This window comes from Cervus canadensis, chromosome 1 (assembly GCF_019320065.1).
Source record: "Cervus canadensis isolate Bull #8, Minnesota chromosome 1, ASM1932006v1, whole genome shotgun sequence".
NCBI lineage: Eukaryota > Metazoa > Chordata > Mammalia > Artiodactyla > Cervidae > Cervus > Cervus canadensis.
In genome coordinates, this window is record NC_057386.1 from 28,645,462 (window position 1) to 28,664,651 (window position 19,190).

General features: G+C 44.6%; 1 protein-coding gene across 3 annotated transcripts in view; it reads right to left on the reverse strand.

Moving 5' to 3' along the window:
- The window catches only part of LOC122444922 (protoheme IX farnesyltransferase, mitochondrial), a 113,044-nt gene that overhangs the window by 71,189 nt on the left and 22,665 nt on the right, over window positions 1-19,190 (reverse strand). For all 3 annotated transcript variants that reach the window (XM_043473712.1, XM_043473721.1, XM_043473704.1), the window contains exon 4: window positions 15,211-15,335. In XM_043473712.1, coding sequence (XP_043329647.1) covers window positions 15,211-15,335 — 125 coding nt within the window. The remainder of the gene's footprint in view (window positions 1-15,210; window positions 15,336-19,190) is intronic.

The following is a 19,190-nucleotide window of genomic DNA, read 5'->3' on the forward strand; positions in this document are numbered from 1 at the left end:
CATCTGACTCTGAAATTGGAAAAAATTGCTGAGGGTAACTGAGATGGGTTCCCTGCAATCACAGAACAGCTTTAAGAAAAAATCCCTCACCTCTGAGGCACATCTCTACTCACTTTCCAGTAAGACTGCTTCCTACAAACACCATTAAAAGTCCTAGGAACTAGCCAGCCTATTGCGAAGGGGGTTGCCCAGCCAGATCTGTGCCCAGGAAGTCCCTCCTCAGGCCCAGATGCCATCCACAAGAAGACACAGGTGAGTGCTGAGGGCAAGCACAGGCTTCCAGCATCACCCCTGATCGCCTTCCTCTGTGTGTCCTGCACGCCTTAACCGCTCACCACAGTTGTAAGTTTACGTTTATCCGTGTCATTTAAAAAAATTTTTTTTTTTTTTTTTTTTTAATTTGGCTGCTCTGGGTCTTAGTCGCGGCACATAGGGTCTTCAATCTTGCTGCAGTATGCAGGATCTTAGTTCCCTGACCAGCGAGCGATGGAACCTGGGACCCTGCATTGGGAGTGTGGAGTCTTAGCCATTGGACCACCCGGAAAGTCTCTGTGTCATTTTTTGACATCAGTTCTCTCGCCAAACAGCAAACAACATTCATCACCGACTTATTCACATGCTGAGCTCCTACGATGTGTCAGCCAATTTTTAAGGATAAAAAAACCAAGGCTCTGTTCCCGTGGTGCCGACATTACAAGTGGGGGAAACAGACAAGGAGCCAAAGGACTCATCACAGGAGGGGAGAGGAGTGCGGAGGGCGGGCGTGCCCCTTACCGAAGCGGAAGCTGGAACGAAGCCTGGACACCTGTGAGGAGGTGGTGGGTGCGGGAACCTGCAGGACTCCTGGGCAGGAGACTTCCTCAGGGGTAGGGGATGGTGGCAAAAAGCTGCGTGGCTGGAGCAGGGTGAGCAACGCTGCCAGGGAGAGGAGGGCAACTCTTAGAGGGTACCTGGGGTTTTACTCTGAGTTGATCCATCACCCGTCTCTGACAGAACTTCCTTCTGTTTGCCCAAGACGTTTATCTTTCCTTCACAGAAAACACTCTGGATGTTCACGCCACTCCTAGCCCACAGACTGCAGCCCCTCCACTGTCCTCAAGTCCAGGCTGCTCTCCCCTACCCCGACTCCTTCACTCTCGTCTGATGCCAACCGCCAGCTTCCGGTATCAGCTCCATATTCTCCTTCTGTCTCCTGCTGCCTCTACCCATTTCTACCCAGAATATGCAACCCTCCCCCCGCAAAAAAAGCCCAAACTGAATGATCATTTCTTTGACAAGACCTGCTCCTCCTTCTGTGTTCCCCATCTCACTAGATGGCACTCTATCCACCATCCCACCTCTGCTGCTGCTGCTGCTGCTGCTAAGTCGCTTCAGTCATGTCCGACTCTGTGCGACCCAATAGACGGCAGCCCACCAGGCTCCCCGATCCCCGGGATTCTCCAGGCAAGAACACTGGAGTGGGTTGCCATTTCCTTCTCCACCTCTACCCAGTATTTATTTTTTCCAGTGGTCATGTACAGATGTGAGAGTTGGCCCATAAAGAAGGCTGAGCGCTGAAGAATTGATGCTTTTGAATTGTGATGCTAGAGAAGACGCCTGAGAGTCCCTTGGACAGCAAGATCAAACCAGTCAATCCTAAAGGACATCAACCCTGAATATCCAACGGAAGGAAAGGACTGATGCTGAAGCTGAAACTCCAATATTTTGGCCACCTGATGAAAAACATGACTGAGCAACTACATTTTTATTTTTTTCTTTTCGGCACTAGGACACTGAATTAAGGATCAACTCCTCTAACTTGATATCTCTCCTAATGGCGCCCTTTCAGGCTCTCATGGTCTCTGCTTCCTATCTGAATGGGTTTGTCCTCAAGCTTTGCTTCACAGAACGGCTAAATCAATTTTTTATAGAAAGAAAATCTGCCTACCGTCTTTCCTCATTCAATAAATTCCTATTAATAAGAATAGTAGAGTGGGTTATTCCCTTCTCCAGGGGATCTTCCCAACCCAGGGATCAAACCCAGGTCTCCCGCGCTGTAGGTGGCTTCTTTACTATCTAAACCACCAGCGACGCCCAATAAAAAGTAATGATAAATAACATCAATTGTCTACTTTCTAAGTAGCAGGCCCTCCTCTAAGAACCAAGTATGTTGTCCAACTTTCTCAGCAGCCTCCTCTTTTGAGAAGGTTAGGTGCCCAAGTCACAGGCAGACACAGAGCTGGCACACCAGCCTGGGCAGCGAGCCTGGGCTCTGCCCTCAGTCTACTGACCTCTCTGAGCACCTCTCTTGCGCCAGATAAACAGACAAGGGCCCTGCCCTCACGGAGCTTACAATCAATCAATCAGACGCATCTTACAAACCGTGAAGAGCACCGTGAAGGGACGCTGCGGGCGTGAGGCAGGTCAGGGATCAGGGAACGGGTGGGGCCCGCTGCCACTGCACCGCCTGGCCCTCCGTTCACCGCGGTCCTCCCCTCTGCCTGGTGGTGTTTCCTTGTTAAAATATCTATTGCCATCTTTCGCTTTTCCACGTAGACTCCGAGAGAGAATCGACCTTCCTGTCAGCCCAGCACAGGACACAGGCGCCCAGGGGGCGTCTGCCGTGTGGCTGGCACTTGAGCTGCGATCCCTGCGGTGGAAGGAGGTGGGGGCTGGAGAGGGACCGGACCACACAGCGTCCGGGGGTCAAAGCTAGCACTTTCTTCTCTACCCTCTCAAGAGCTTGAGAGCCAGCACGGGTGTGATGGCTTTATGACCACCCACCAGTGGTTGCCCAGCACCTACAGGGGAGTCTGGGTGCTTGATGACCCCCCCTCCAAAGTCCTGCAGTGGAACCTCACAGCATCCTCCCCACCCCATGTCTCAGGCTTCTGCTGTGCTGTGATGGACACGCATCCTCTGGCTGACATTTCACGTCTCTGGGTCTTTATTCATGACCTTCTCACTGCCTAGAAAGGTCTCCCCTCATAGCATCTACTGAGTAAGTGCCCACTTGACCTTCAGAGGCTCTGGCCCCTTCTCCAGGAGGCTCTCCTGACCTCTAGAGGCTGAAATGACCATTCTCGACCCCTCCCTTGAACACCTACAGCACGGCCCGAATTCTAGCCCTGTGTAGAGCTAGTGTGCTGTATTGTTTCACTGCACTTATTTATACAACTGCCTTCCTCTGCCACACTGGGGACTGCTTTTTGATCACTCGTGAAGGCAGTCGATACACGTGTGAGGATCCTTCCTGAAAATAACTTTTAAGAAGAGATGGCCACACTGAATGAGCATTTCCTACTACCTAAAGAACTTCTTTCCACCAGGCAGGGGAACATCAAGGGGATTTCAACAGCCTACCCCCCCTTGATAATTCTGACTTGAACTAAGCAGAATAAACAAAATTCTGTGCAAGTGAAAACTAGTTCAGTCGCATATTCCTGACTTTCAAAGGCATTAAAGCAAAGTCTTGAAGCCTAAATGTTCACCGAGCACTTAGGGAAAGGGTCATTTTTTAATACAAGCTGGACTGTACTTAAGCCAGCATGGCTAAACATCTCTCTGCTAAAAAACTTAGGAACTGTTTTTCTTCTTCTGTGAAAACATGTCAGACTTTGAAATGAAGGCCTGTCTAATTGTTCCAGGTTAACCACATGCTTATTTAAATAAGCTATTTTGCCATTCAGTCATTTATTCAAGAGTAAGTGAAAAGCAAGGAGGTAGGGGTAGAACCCATGCTCAGTCCCTTACTAATACAAGTGTCCCTTACTAATACTCTAATTTACCAAACCCCTGAATATTTTTTATAAGAATTGATAATCTGGATTTAAGATACTTTTATATTCTTAACACCCGATGTTTTGGTTAATCCCCATTATTTTAAATTAGGAGTTGACAGCATTAACTTTGGAAGAGAAATCTTTATTCACATATCTTCAGAAAGCTGTTTAAGGTAATTATACACAGCACTGTTTAATCCTTCTTATTAGTTCACCTAATAACAGTAATATGAACAACTGCAATTTTCTAGATCATCAGCCATAGTTTTGCTAAAAGCAACACCAGACTAACATAATTTTTACTCAGATACATTAATGAAGATATTAGGATGTTACACTAGACTTTCATTTCAGCATTAATTTCCTTTTTTATGAGCTAACAGGTAAACATCCTCCAGGATTAAAGGAATCTCATTGGAATAAAAGCATATTATCTTAGCACTGTAAGGTTACACAGTATATTTTAAGGTACAAAGATACTCTATGTTACAAGTATACGTAAATCTTATTAACTACTAAATTTTCTCTTTTGTTTCATCCTATCTTTACGTTCCATCACTCAGATCCTTCAAAATGTCTTTGTTCCCCCTTGTGATTGCTGCTTCCGGGAGAAATCTGGCATAGCATCTAAAGGAAACGCCAGCGCAAGGTTTTCCTTAAGATTAATCACACAGGTAAGCAATTTCCCCTTCTTGCCAAACAGTATTTTCTAAAACTTCTTAGAAAATCGATAAGACAGGGCTGGGTGGTCGTGGCAATGTGAATTTTAGGATTTACTTTAATCACTTACACACACATTTAAAAGGTCTGATAGCTTGCCTAAAGCAGTATGGAGCTCCTTTACTGGTTAGAAATACCAGGAGACAAAGGATTCTCAGAAGTCGGTCTATTTTCAAGAGCACAAGTCTCACAGACCTGTTCCACTGTCCACTGCCAACACCCTGATTCCTCTTCAAGAGTCTGGGAGTTTGGTACAGAATTCAGAACCATCAAAAGACTCCAATTCTAAAGTACAAATACTAAAACATTCACTTTTTTTCATGTGTTAAACTTTAAAAGCAGTGACTAAGGCAAAGAGAGTTATGCGATGGTCTCCCAGGGTCAGTCTACATGGTCAGGTTCGACATCAGTGTCATCAATGAAGAGTCCATCTAACCTAGAAAACAGCAGGGTCAGGGGGAAGGGGGGTCTGTGGTTCAGAGCAGAGAACAGAAAAGGTGACAGGATTCAGAACAAGCTACTAGGAAAGGCAAAACATAACTGAAGATTTGGGGGAAAGAAAGATAATTTGGGAAGAAACTCAACTTGACCCCTGCCGGCTGGTGAGATGGAGCCAGCCAGGGAGGAAGCAGGTTTTTATCTCCCAAATCACAGTCAAGCATGACCCACTACTCAGAGATGCAGCCATGAAGCCCAGCTCCAGAAACCCAGATTAGCCTCACTTCTGCAATCTCCATGACAGTCTCAAATATCTGCTTTTTTGATTTATCATCCTTTTTTCACCAATAGTACAAGTGTTAGTCGCTCAGTCATGTCTGCCTCTTTGTAACCTCATGGACTGTATCCCACCAGATTGCTCTGTCCATGGAATTTTCCAGGTAAGAATACTGGAGTGGGTTGCCATTCCATTCTCCAGGGGATCTTCCTGACCCAGGGATCGAAGGCAGGTCTCCTGAATTGCAGGCAGATTTTTCACCATCTGAGTCACCAGGGAAACCCAATATTTTTCACCAATACTTTTTAGATTTATTGGAACTGGCGACACAACTCCACAGGCCTCTGAAATGGCAGAGCACGGATGACACCTTCTGAGCCTAAGTCACCACATGTTCAAACACTGTGGGCAGGTATTACACACTAGGAATAAATAAATACACATATTCTCACACACACACATACACATTATAGTTTGCAAGGCTAACCCAGGGCTCTCAGGGCACTGAGGAAAACACACACGTCTCCTTGCCATTCTCTATACTATGACCCTAACTGGAGATAAATGGATGGTAACCAGATTCTCAAAGTGGGCCCAAAACAGGCCAAACTTTTATATTAACAATAATCACAACAGCTAACATTAACGGAGCACTTGGCTTTCACAGAGATAAGTGCCTCAAATCCTCCCATCCCACTAGAGACGGAGATGTCACCAGCCCATGAAGGTCCCCTCGCCTCGGGGCTCCACGGTGAGAATGCCAGCAGTCACCTGAGCAAAGGTGACTTGTTCAGTGGTAATGGCCCTCATCTGAGTGGTGCTGAGACTAAAACATTCCAAGTGAGAGGAGGAAGCAGCGAGCTGGGGGTCACATCCACAAATTCTGCTCTCAACCCCACCAGGTTCAGGCGTGTGATCAACGACACAGCTAAGTGTCACTTCATTTTTCTACAACAAAATGGGATGGTGCCACTGCACGGCCAGTTAATGCGGCACGTAAATCACAAACACCGTTGATGCACGTGTGTTCAGACTACTGTCGTCTCTACATCTGCAGGCAGAGCTTCACCTGGAGGTATTTAGGTTATGAATTCCAGTGCCAAACTCACTCAACTCGGCTGGATCATTCTGGAGCAGAGAATCAAATGTAATTTAGGAACTATTTGGGATTTCATATATATAAATGCAGGAAAAGAGACTCGGCATTGAACATGCGTTTTCTTTCTGATGTTGCTCAGTAATGCTCATCATTTGCCTTCTATGAAAAACACATTTAGCTGGAGACTCCCATGTGCTACTCAGAGACCCTGCAGACCCAACCTAGTGCAGTAGCTAATCCGGGTTGTCTGAATGAGCCACAAGTTGTGGATTTCAGAGGTCTTGGAGGCAATGCAAGTCGCCTACCAGTTAAAACATCAAAGTCCAATGAGTCACAACATTTGGGAGAAAAATACATTTCTCGTATATTGATTTTTCTTATACACACGATGTTCTATAAATCACATCGCCGGTGCTCGCTGACATCAGTCAGACTCGCCCAGGATACAACACCGGGTTCCCTAACCACTTCTGTCCACCATGGAAGATGAAAGTCAGTTCCTATTGCTTAAGGCGGACTGCAGAGTCAAAACAAAAGAAACATCAGAGAAAGCGAAAATGGAGAGAGACGCTTTAGATATTAATCTCGTATTCGCTGGGAAAACAGGAAAATCTTTATCTGTCTCCCCTTTTGCAGTTTAAAAGCCTGTGGATTTTCTTCTGCCCTGCCCACCCTATAATTCAGAGCTCTTTATCCAAAGCTCTTCCTTTTTACCTTATTTCAACCGTGAAAAGTCTCTCAAGTATTGTCAGTATCAAACAAAAAACACGTCTCTTCTTGACCCCATTTCATTCACACCTCTTGATCTCTTTCATTTCCTTTTATAAAAATTCTTCAACATCCACAGATACACCAGACCCCAAAGATAACAGAGCCTTATCGCCTTTACCTTTCTAATTATAACCTACCCCTCAGATCTGAAACTTGACTTACATTTTGGGCCTTTCTTGTAATTTTCTCCAAAATAATGTCTCAGAGAACATCAATAGTTCTTCTTAGAGCTAAGTCTAGGTTATGCATTCATTTGTCATCCATTTGATCTTTCAAAAGAGTCAGTTTCTGAAATCCTATAAACCTAGATTTAAACAAACCCTAGCTAATACAAGTGAAATGCTTAGAACATGACTTGGCATCTGACAAGTGTGAAATAAGTATCAGCTGTGACTATTGTTTTGATGGAAACTTCCTGCTACTTCCCTTCACTTCCCCCGTAAATATTCCTTTTTTCCAATATGACCTCCTGGGCAATTTCACCCTGTTGGCCCACTCTCTGCTGTGGGAAGAGGGGATGGTTGCTCAAGATCAGGGACTCCTACTTACTGGAGTTAAGCATCCCCCCGCAACAACACAAGTGCCTGTAACCACAGCTGGAAAGTGACTGGGAGCACGGTCACGTGGACGAAGGGACACTGCGCTTTCACAGACAGGAGAAGATGACCCGCAGGTTGAAGGCAGGAGGAGGCCAACCTCCGCTCAGTAGGAGGAAGACATTTCTAATCACCAGGTTGCCCATCGATAGAGCCAGGTACTCTGGGTTCCATCCCTGGGTCGGGAAGATCCCCTGGAGAAGGGAATGGCTACCCACTCCAGTATTCTTGCCTGGAAATCTTATGGACAGAGGAGCAGGGTGGGCTACAGTCCATGGGGTCACAAAGAGTCAGACACAACTGAGAACTAATGCACCCCGCAAGCAAGTGACAACTGTAGTAATTGATCTCTGCCAGGGACACTGTAAGAACTAAAGAATTCATCAGACTTCTTGAACAGTTTACTGACGGCAGAGTAGTAAGGGAGGGAAATACTCTTTGTCTGATTTGAAGGTGCTCACACCCAGCACCACAACTGGCGTGACAGCAGGTCCAACAGGTGCCTACAGAGAGGGTGAACATGAGGCAAGCCAGGCGGTCTGGGTCTAGTTGGTGCACTTGAGAGGAGAAAAGCCAGTGCCTGAGCCCCGATCTTTTGAGACGAAGATGCTTTTAGCACAGCTCATTTGTAGTGAAGGGCTTCCCTTGTGGCTCAGCTGGTAAAAAATCTGCCTGAAATGCAGGAGACCTGGGTTCAAAATTCCTGGGTTGGGAAGATCCGCTGGAGAAGGGATAGGCTACCCACTCCAGTATTCATGGGCTTCCCTTGTGGCTCAGCTGGTAAAGAATCCGCCTGCAATGCGGGAGACCTGGGTTTAATCCCTGGGTTGGGAAGATCCCCTGAAGAAGGGAAAGGCTACCCACTCCAGTATTCTGGCCTGGAGAATTTCATGGACATGGGGTCGCAAAGAGTCAGACATGACTGAGCGACTTTCACTTTCACTTATTTAGTGAAAGAGGTGAAGTGTGGGTGGGCTATGAATAGAGAGACTGGTGATTTCCTGTCTGAATTGGAACACTTAAGAGTCAAAAGGGGCATGAAGAGTTACTACACGAGGAACAGCAGCACGAACCAGGCCGTGTGGTCAACCTGGCCATCAGCGGGCAGTGACTCCAGAGGAAATGTGAGCCAGACTGCCCGAGGCCGAAACCATAGCCGGCATCTCAAGTAAAATCAGAAGGAAAAAATAATCAAGCGGCGGTTCTCATCAGAGGGACTGTGGTTCCCAAGGAACACTTGGGAAAGTCTGAAGACATTTTCATTTGTCACACTAGGCGGGGTCGGTGCCAACAGCACCCTGTTGAAAAAGATAGGGACACTGGGAAACACCCCCCGATGCCGAGGACCGTTTTCTAGCCCAACCGTCAGGAGTGCCGAGACTCAGAATTCCTCTATTAAAAATTATAAGATCTGACTGAGCTAACATATGAAACATCTGCACTTCAAAAAAAAAAAAAAAACCCCAAAACTGCAGAACATATTCAAACCCTACAGGACAAAAGTTAATCCAGTCTACAGACAGCAAGACCTCTTGAACAAAGGCACATGTCCAACAGCAAAATGGGCGAACACTGACAAACAGAAACAGCAAATAAGCATTTAAAAAGTCTCCCGACCAAAAAATCCCAACTCTACCTCCTGAGTAATCAGAACACTTTGAATTAAAAGGGCAACATCTAAAGACACCTGTAAACCAGCATAGATTTTAGTGTCAGTGATGCGCAGTCCCATGGCACCAAATGGAAGTATAAGCAGATTAAAGCAAACAAAACAAGACCTTCAGGAAGAAATTTAGCTGCACTTAAAACGCACATCGTTTTAATTTTTAACTTTCTTTTAGTTAAATCACACAGTTTCAGCAATCTATCTAAAGAAATAGTGAAGGACGGGGTTCAAAGATTCAGCTACAAGAATTTCAGTTCAGGATTATTTATCTGGGCAAAAACTGAAAATCCCTAAAATGTCAGACAAGGAGAAACTGATTAAACAAATCATGGTACATCTACAGAAGACTCATAAAATCATGCTATGAGGCAAATGCTGACATGGAAAGACGTTCGTGATATACTACTTAAAGGAAAAAATATATAGACACTATGCATATTACATAAACCATTTCTGTGAGATATTAATATATGCCTGAAGGTATGTGTGTGAAAAAGGCCTATACAGCAATAACATAAATCAAAATGTTAAGCAGTGGATCTCTTTGGTGCTGGGCTACAGGCCACAAGGGCAGGGCTTGTTGCCTTTTCTCTACTGTGACTCTAACACAGAACAGTGCCAAGCACAAGTGAAACACAAAATTTAAAATGTCATTTTTGCTTATTTATAGTTTCTTACAGATTCTGCAATAAATGCTTAATTTGCATAATAGTTCCTTCCTTCCTGTGACTTATTTTTCACATTCATAAAGCAATGGTATTTATTTAACATTTTTACTTACAATGATTCAACTTTTTTACTGGGATATAACGGCACAATAATTTTTTCAATGTTGCTTTTAAAAAATATTAATTCGATGGTAAAACAAAATGTTTAACAATAGAAATGGAAATAATGCCACCTATCCCACAGGGTTGTAAGGTTTAAATAATAATTCGTGTAAATACACTCTGTAAACGCTAAAGCACTGCATGAATGTTAGAAATTAATTATTCTGCTAAAATAATACATTTCAGAGTTAAACCATTTTCACGCATGCTTTGGCTGGTAGCCTTCCTCCCAGCAATTTTACTTCCAGTATTTTGTCCTCTAACAACAAAGGTGTGTGTGGCATTACTTGTAGGAGCAAAAAGTTAAAACGGTAGAGAATTGGCTCAGAAAGTTGTGGCACAGCCGTGAAATGAAACAATACGTCATTATTAAAATTCAACCTGTATATATGTACTTATTGACATACACTCTTGATCTTTATTAAAAAATTCATGTATGTGTAACATAAGTAAAATAATCCCACTTCAGTTCAGTTCAGTCGCTTAGTCGTGGCCGACTCTTTGCGACCCCATGGACCACAGCACGCCAGGCCTCCCTGTCTATCACCAACACCCGGAGCTTACCCAAACTCATGTCCATTGAGTCAGTGATGCCATCCAGCTGTCTCATCCTCTGTTGTCCCCTTCTCCTCCCGCCTTCAATCTTTCCCAGCCTTTTCAGATGAGTCAGCTCTTCGCATCAGGTGGCCAAGGTACTGAAATTTCAGCTTCAACATCAGTCCTTCCAATGAACACCCAGGACTGATTTCCTTTAGGACGGACTGGTTGGATCTCCTTGCAGTCCAAGGGACTCTCAAAAGTCTCTCCAACACCACAGTTCAAAAGCATCAATTCATTGGTGCTCAGCTTTCTTTATAGTCCAACTCTCACCTCCATACCTGATTACTGGAAAAACCATAGCTTTGAGTAGACAGATCTTTGTTGGCAAAGTAATGTCTCTGCTTTTTAATATGCTGTCTAGGTTGGTCATAACTTTCCTTCCAAGGAGTAAGTGTCTTTTAATTTCATGGCTGCAGTCACCATCTGCAGTGATTTTGGAGCTCAGAAAAATAAAGTCAGCCACTGTTTCCCCATCTATTTGCCATGAAGTGGTGGGAGCAGATGCCATGATCTTAGTGTTCTGAATGTTGAGCTTTAAGCCAACTTTTTCACTCTCCTCTTTCACTTTCATCAAGAGGCTCTTTAGTTCTTCTTCACTTTCTGCCATAAGGGTGGTGTCATCTGCATATCTGAGGTTATTGATATTTCTCCCGGCAATCTTGATTCCAGCTTGTGCTTCCTCCAGCCCAGTGTTTCTCATGATGTACTCTGCATATAAGTTAAATAAGCTGGGTGACAATATACAGCCTTGATGTACTCCTTTCCCTATTTGGAACCAGTCTGTTGTTCCATGTCCAGCTGTAACTGTTGCTTCCTGACCTGCATACAGATTTCTCAAGAGGCAGGTCAGGTGGTCTGGTATTCCCACCTCTTTAAGAATTTTCCACAGTTTATTGTGATCCACATAGTCAAAGGCTTTGGCATAGTCCATAAAGCAGAAATAGGTGTTTTTCTGAAACTCTCTTGCTTTTTCGACGATCTAGCAGATGTTGGCAATTTGATCTCTGGTTCCTCTGCCTTTTCTAAAACCAGCTTGAACATCTGGAAGTTCACGGTTCACGTATTGCTGAAGCCTGGCTTGGAGAATTTTGAGCATTACTTTACTAGCGTGTGAGATGAGTGCAATTATGATCCCACTGACAGCTTATTAAAACAGTATCTGTCATGTCAAGCAATCAAAATGGTTGTGATGATAATTTTCTTGATAATTTTTATCTTTCAATTTGTTAATCCATTCTACTTGAGCTCACTCAGTTTTTTCCTTTTGGCCTCTGTTTTTTCAAGATTAGATCAGTCAAGGCCATCTATAACATTTTATTTTCCAGTCGCTGAATTTTATGGATTGTTTTCATCCCTGGAAGGCACTCTCACTCTCAAGCTGCCCTATGGCTTTAAATGAAGCATGTGTATGGTTTACAAAACATGGGTGTAATTGCTTTTTACATTTTCATGTTAGTGGTTTCTTACATATACATGTATCTCTTTATGCATTAGTCAGGACTTCATAAATCAGAAGCTAAATCTCAATTTCCCTCCTTAAAAGAAAGGTTAAGAACTGCTTTCCAAAGCTTTATGTTTCCTACTTTTACACAGAGAGATCACAGAAGTAGGGTATAAAGAAGAAACACTCAGAACTAAATGAATAACAGCAATGAGAAGTATTTAAAGAAACATGAAATGTTACTTGAATCCCTCTATAAATGTGACAGGGGACATTTTCTCCCCACAGAACTCTATCAGAAGCTGGAGACTGGTCCTGCACACCAACCACACTTCTGCATTTTTTTAGTGGGATGCCAGCTCCTTTAAAAAAGCAGGAAGTTCTTCCTTTTCAACTGTTTCTTTCTCTGCCTGCTTTCAAAAGCTCATGCAAATCCTTGTGGCATTATGCTTTTGATGCTAAAGAAAAGCATTGATGAAAATGTCTTCGCATTCCTTTAATTTTATGAGACTGCTTAACAACACTAGAATTAAAATATTCCCAACGTTATCTAGAAAATACCATCATCTGAGAAGCTAACTGACACTGTAATAAGGATGAAATCTGACGATGGAAATCAGTGTGATTTTTTTAAGTATTACAAGGCTTCTGAATGAAATCAGAGCCCAAGACAAGTGGAGAGAAGCAATATGTATCAACACGAGAGGATGAGGAAAGTATTTGTGGGCCCAACAGCCCTGACTGAGGGTGGATGCCATGCCCAACACTGCTGAGGCCTGTGGGGGGGTATGAGAAAGTTCTAGAAGAAGAGCAGGACAGTTGTATGTGTGAGAGGCAGGCTGGGCTAGGACACTAGCCTGAGGAGGAGGCAGGACAAGGCTCTTGGCATTTGTCATCACAGAAAGAATCCCCCCATGGAGGCTGTGGCTTCCCCAGCAGTTTAAAACCTACAGAACCCAACTCAGCCCCTGGAGAAAACACACTTCCTACCAACTGTGAAATAACATGGCCATCTAAATGCATTTTAACTTAAAATATTTCTAAAACCTTGGTTTATGTTCAGCTTCCATAATAAACTTATGCCTAACGTAAATCATTTTACTTTATTTCCTCCAGATATTTCTTTGCTACAACTGAATGGTTTTACTCCATCATGAATCTTTGACCACCTTTTTATTCCTTTTTGTGGTGGTGGGGTAGGGGGGACAGGCAGCTCCAACTCAAGGCCAGTCTGTATTTTTTTTAAAAGACTTTTTGATGTAGATCTTTTTTTTTTTTTTTTGGATGATGTAGATCATTTTTAAAGTGTTTACTGACTCTATTACATCTGTTTTATGTTTTGGTTTTTGGGCCCCAAGGCATGTGGGATGTTAGCTCCCTGACCAGGGATCGAACTCGTACCCCCTGTCTTGGAAGGCAAAGTCCTAACCACTGGACTGCCAGGGAAGTCCCCCACTGCATCATCTTTTATAATATCTAGGAACCAGTTGATGTTTATGAGCTTGTGTGGCTATTTTCTGAGTCTCCACACTTTTGTTCGAAGCCTCTATTTAAAATCTATATAAGTGGAACAGGAGACAGCAATTGATATTATCAAGGATAAACAGAGCTCTTCAATTTTTCAAAACGAGCCTGAAAACCAGAATGCTTCCCTGGCTTAATCTTATGACCCGGATTTATAACTACTGCATACATACAAGTGATAATTTAAAAAATATTTTGAAAAATAGACCCACAAATAGTCACATAAACCCAATTTGCTCATACTGCTTTTTATTCAAATCGTCATTAAAAACGTGTTCATTGTGAAACCATCATCAATCTCTTGGCTGGGGAACATGGGAGGGTGCAACAGGAAGAGAAGGCTTGTGGTTTACAGGAGGGGCGGGGCGGGGGGCGGGTAGGGTTGCTTGAACCTCCTGTAGCGCTATCGGAACAGAAAATTAAGTTTATTTGAAATGGATTGACCCCTCTCCAAGCAGCTGATAACACGTGGTAAAAGCACACTGATTCTAGGTATTCCCGAATGAAAAGGCTCCTGCTCTGCAGACTACCAGCCCATGCATCCACTTGGCCAAGCTGTTTTCCTGCTGGTAACTTCAATTCCTGTTTTAAAACCGTGCCAATTCCTCTTGGGTGTTCTGGTGAGGAGAATGACTTTCTTTACATTTTAGCCAAGACTTTTCCACCACAATATCTTATGAGAAAGCCACAAGGCTGGGGCACACACTGCAGTGACCAGGCTGGGGAGGGGGCGGGGCAGGGGGGGGAGGCATTTTAGAGAATTATTTTGACATTTAAAATAATAGGGAGGGGAAGAAGCATTAAAAATAATGTGCTAATTAATTTTTTGATATATTATATTCTGATTCCACAGGCCAAGTTTACGGAGGACTGAATTAAAGAATTTTTTTTTAAAGGTGGATGTGGCTTGTTTAAAATACACTGTTTTGCATAGCGGAGGTTTTAAAATGCAAACGAGTCAGACCAAAGGAAGAACAACACATCATAATGTAAGCTTGGGGGAATGTGCCTGAAGTGGGAAAGAGGAGAGTCTGACAGCTCTGAAGCGCTTTTTTAAAAAATAAAGTATTTTAATTGAATTGAATTAATTAGTTTATTCTTTTGGCTGTGCCATGTGGCAAGCGGGATCTTAGTTCCCCAAGCAGGGATCGAACCTGCACCCGGTGAATTGGGAGCACAGAGTCCTAACCCCTGGACTGTCAGGGAAGTCCCTCTAAAACACGTTCCAACCCCAAACCCTGGTCACTTGAGAAAGATACTCTATTGCTCTCGCTTCTGAATATACCTGAAAACCTTTCACCCAAAAAGGAAAAGACAGACTGGTTCTGGGCCCCAGACCTTGCAGGATACACAGTGTTCCAGGCTCACAGGACCTTCCCAGCTATGGGTGTGATTTGGGAGGGTTCTTTTTCTTTTTAAATGCCACAATATGACAATCTCAGGAGAAGCGACAATAGCCTGAGCCAGCTGAAAGGTGCTGCACTGACCTGATTGATGGAGTTGGCAGCGCAGGAAGCCAGGCCTGTTCCAACAAACGTAAGCAGGAAGCAGGACCAGTCGAAAGGCACTGGAGCCAGGGCGAAGCCGGCCGAGGTGGTGCTGACGACCAGGGCTGCGAGACAGAAACAGAGGAGGGGTTGTCACCAGGCAGGGCGGGGGTCCTGGCCTCGCAGGCCCGCCTCCAGGCCGACCAATCCCCATGACAACAGCGCGGCCTGCAGGCCGACCTTTCATCGGAAAATTAAGCTTTACAGAACACCACTCCGATGATAAAAACTCTATTACAGAAAAATGCCATTACACTCAAGAGTAAAAACTAAGATGGGTGTTTCAGATCCAGTCAGTCACTTATTCATTCAACGCTCACTCACTGCGGACCTAGTCCACAATCAGTACCGTGCTGGACGTCAGGCCTCGTGCTGAGCAGGTTAGGCTCTATTCTGCCTCGAGGTCCTTGTACTTTTTATTCCCTCTGTCTCTTCCCATGGCTGGATCCTCCTCATCTTCCAGGTCCTGTCTTACAGATCATGTCTTAGGGAGAACTGCCCCATCATCTCATGAGCAGGAAGCCCTCTAGGCTGACAGCGCCCCTGCGCTTCCTTTCTGGCGCTTGTCACTCTCTGGCTTCTGCCTGGAATATAAGCTCCATGGAGGCAGGCGCCCTGACTGTCTAGCTTGCTGCCTCTTTCGGGGATCCCACTTCGCCAGGCAAGGAGGAGTATTTACTGGGGGCCGAGGAGGCAGGGTGGTGGCTGTCAGACTGCAGAATGGCAAGTTGAGGAGTCTGCACTCATCTGGTCGAGAAGCCATCTATCACTGGCTGTTTAACCGGTAGCAGTGGGCACCCTGACTTACAACACACAGAGGGACCATCTGAGAGGCTCGACTATCAATCCACGGGGAACGAGGGCAGCACCATGGGGAACCAGACACACAGAAGGGATGACTTTCTCAGTATACCGTCAGCAAAATCTAGAGTTACCAATATAAAAAATAACCTTAGATCTTTCCAAAACTCCAGGTTGACATTCTGCATTCTGCTTTGTAAATAGGTTTAAAAAATCAATTACCATCATGGTGGAAAAGACAGTACTATAATCAGTGAAATGTCAAACTAAAAATACTTTAAAAAGAAAATTCACTTTTTTTGAAATCAAAAAGGGTATGTAGTTGCCCAAAACCAATGGTTTTTCTTTTTATTTGCCCCCAGAGCTTGACTGGGTGATGAGCAATAAACACAGAACATCGAATTTTTGACTAATGGGTCAATTCTTGAGCTGAGAAGAGACAGCAAGTAGTTTGCAAAAAAACTGACAGAGAGAAAAGGACAATGCTTTAGTAAGACTTAACAATGATTAAATCTACAAAATGGAAATACTGCCTCATTTAAAAATACACAAATTGTAAATAGCAACATAGATAAAAAAATGACAGGGGCCATTATTACTAGAGAGGAAGAAATCTGAATTTTGTAACACATTTCCAAAAAAGATCAAAAGCTAACAAAGAATGTATTTTCACTTCATCAAAGCAATTAAAGAAAGAGAAAGGGAAAGAAAATTGATAAATTGTAAAATTGACCGAAGCAATATTCTCGCACAGCACTGCCATGACGGTAATTAAACTTTTCATTGATTTCCGGGGGATTCATTACATGGAATCATTTTGCAACACCAGGATCTCATTAAAAGTGAATGTAATATAGTCTTTCATTAATAACACTGGAAATTATATTTTATTTGGTAATCTCGTATTCTGTCTCTTCACAAATAAACAGAAAATCAATGTGGCCGATGAAGCTTGACCCGTCCAGTAGAGGCCCAGGAGTGCTGTCCTGTAGTCCCGGGGCAGGGGGGATTCCGGAGACCCAAGGAAGAGGGATACCCCCACTCGGATGAACTCCCCCAGAGCAACCCCGCTCGTGGGTGGGTGTCTACCCCACACAGACTCCGCAGGCACCTGGGGAGATGCGGGGTGAGAAGTCAGCCTGGACGCCCAGCACAGGGCAGCCCTGCCCTCTACTCTGCTCGGAACCGACACCGGCTCTGACATTAAGACTGGCCGCACCGCCTCCTCCCACTGGCCAGCATCACTGACGAGAAGCCGCCAGATATGGTCTCTGTTCTACCTGCCTCCTCTGGGAGAAGCTCTTATGTTCTCTATAACTAAAAAAAAAAAATATTTTTTTAATTTCACACAGTCACAAGCAGGCACGCCCTGGCTGGCCCAGAAGAAAGCAAACCTCCGTGAAGTGGGCAGCCTGGGGGCCATGTGGTAGAGAAGCCCAGGCGGCCCCCAGGAGCAGGGCAGTCCAGGGACCTCAGTCCCAGAGACGCACAGAGACGAACTCTGCCAACAACCGTGGGCCCAGAAGTGGCCCTGCGCCCCACGTGAGAAGCAAGGCCCCGACCCACACAGTGACTTCAGCCTGGAGGGACCCTGAGCAGGAACCGGCCAGGTCGTGCCTGGACTTCTGACCTTCAGAAACTATGAAATAATAGCTTTGTGCTGTATTAACCTGCAAAGCTTCGGCTCACCTGTTCTGCAGTAAGAGAAAAACTAATAATACTGTAAGGAGGGTGGCATTTGAGGAAGACGAGACTTGAGGACACAGAGGACGGGCTGGAGTGGAGGGAAGATCGCTCAGGGACCAGGGAGAGGCCTGCAGGGCCCCAGGGAAGGGACAAGGGCCTAACGGCGCAGATGGAGGTAGAGCAAATCAGCTGGAGGCACAGGCCTTCAACAGGGAATAAACCTAAGTGATTACAGCTAAACAAAAGGAGCCAAACAATTCAGGAACTCAGAGAACAAAAGGACCGAAAAAGGTCAAAGGGAACTTGGGGTCAGCTAGCCTAATCTCTGTCCTGATGGAGGGATGGACGCTTCACCAGGGGAAGCCTCCTGTGGGACGGGTCTCAAGTCTCTCTGTCCCTCTGTTCCAGACCAAGTCAAGACACACCCAGCTCTGGGTGTAACTCCTATCTCTGGAGCAACACTGCACAACCTTCAGGCATGCAAAGGCCACCACCCCCAGCCCCTGTCTCTCCAGGCACAGCATCCACAGGGACCAGCTGCATGGGACCTCCACGCTCCTGTCCACACCGAGTGACACCTTTCAGAGACGCACTAGTTTCTACCACAACAAAAGCACTCAGGCCAGTGCCTGGCAAATCCTCGGGGCCTAAAAAGTGGTGCTCTTGGTAACTGGTAAAATGTGGTTCGAGATGATCTATTTTTCCAGCCACCATGCTTAGCCTTAGTGTTTCAAAGCTGTGCCTTAAGGAACTTCGACAAGCAACAAAACACTTCACACAAGCTCCACGTGCCCCAGTTTTATAACCTCCAGGGGAGGGACCACAGCTCAGTCCTTAATAACTGTGGACTAACTATGATGATGACAAAAACAAAACATACATTTGGGAAGCACTCTGCAATGCCAAAGTGCTTTTACATTTATTTAAACCCCGGAAACACTGCACTTCAAAGCAGGGTGTGGATACTTCAGGGTTATGGGAAGAAAACATGAGAACTTTCATTCATAGTTCACTTTTTAACTCTTTCTTCTAAAACACATATTTTGCACATCATAAAATGAATACAATACATTGGGGTGAGAGCACATGAATTTTATTTACAAGTAACTATACATTTTTGTTACATATGGCATTTATATACAACAGCATAAATACTTTATAAATATATGCACATGCACTTAAAATTTTTTTACTGATAAAATACACGACTAACAAACTTTGGAGAGGCCTGCTCTAAAATAAGCAGCAAGGCAAGCACTGGTGGGTAGCATGTCCGATTTTATACGTGGAGATCCAGGAGCCAGCCAAGGGCGGTGAACTCAACCCTCGGCTTGACCAAGGGTCATGTGAGTTACACATGATATGTGGCTCTCTGCTATATGGGTTATACTGTAACAAGTCCTGCAAAGAAAGACATGTTCAGAATAAAATTC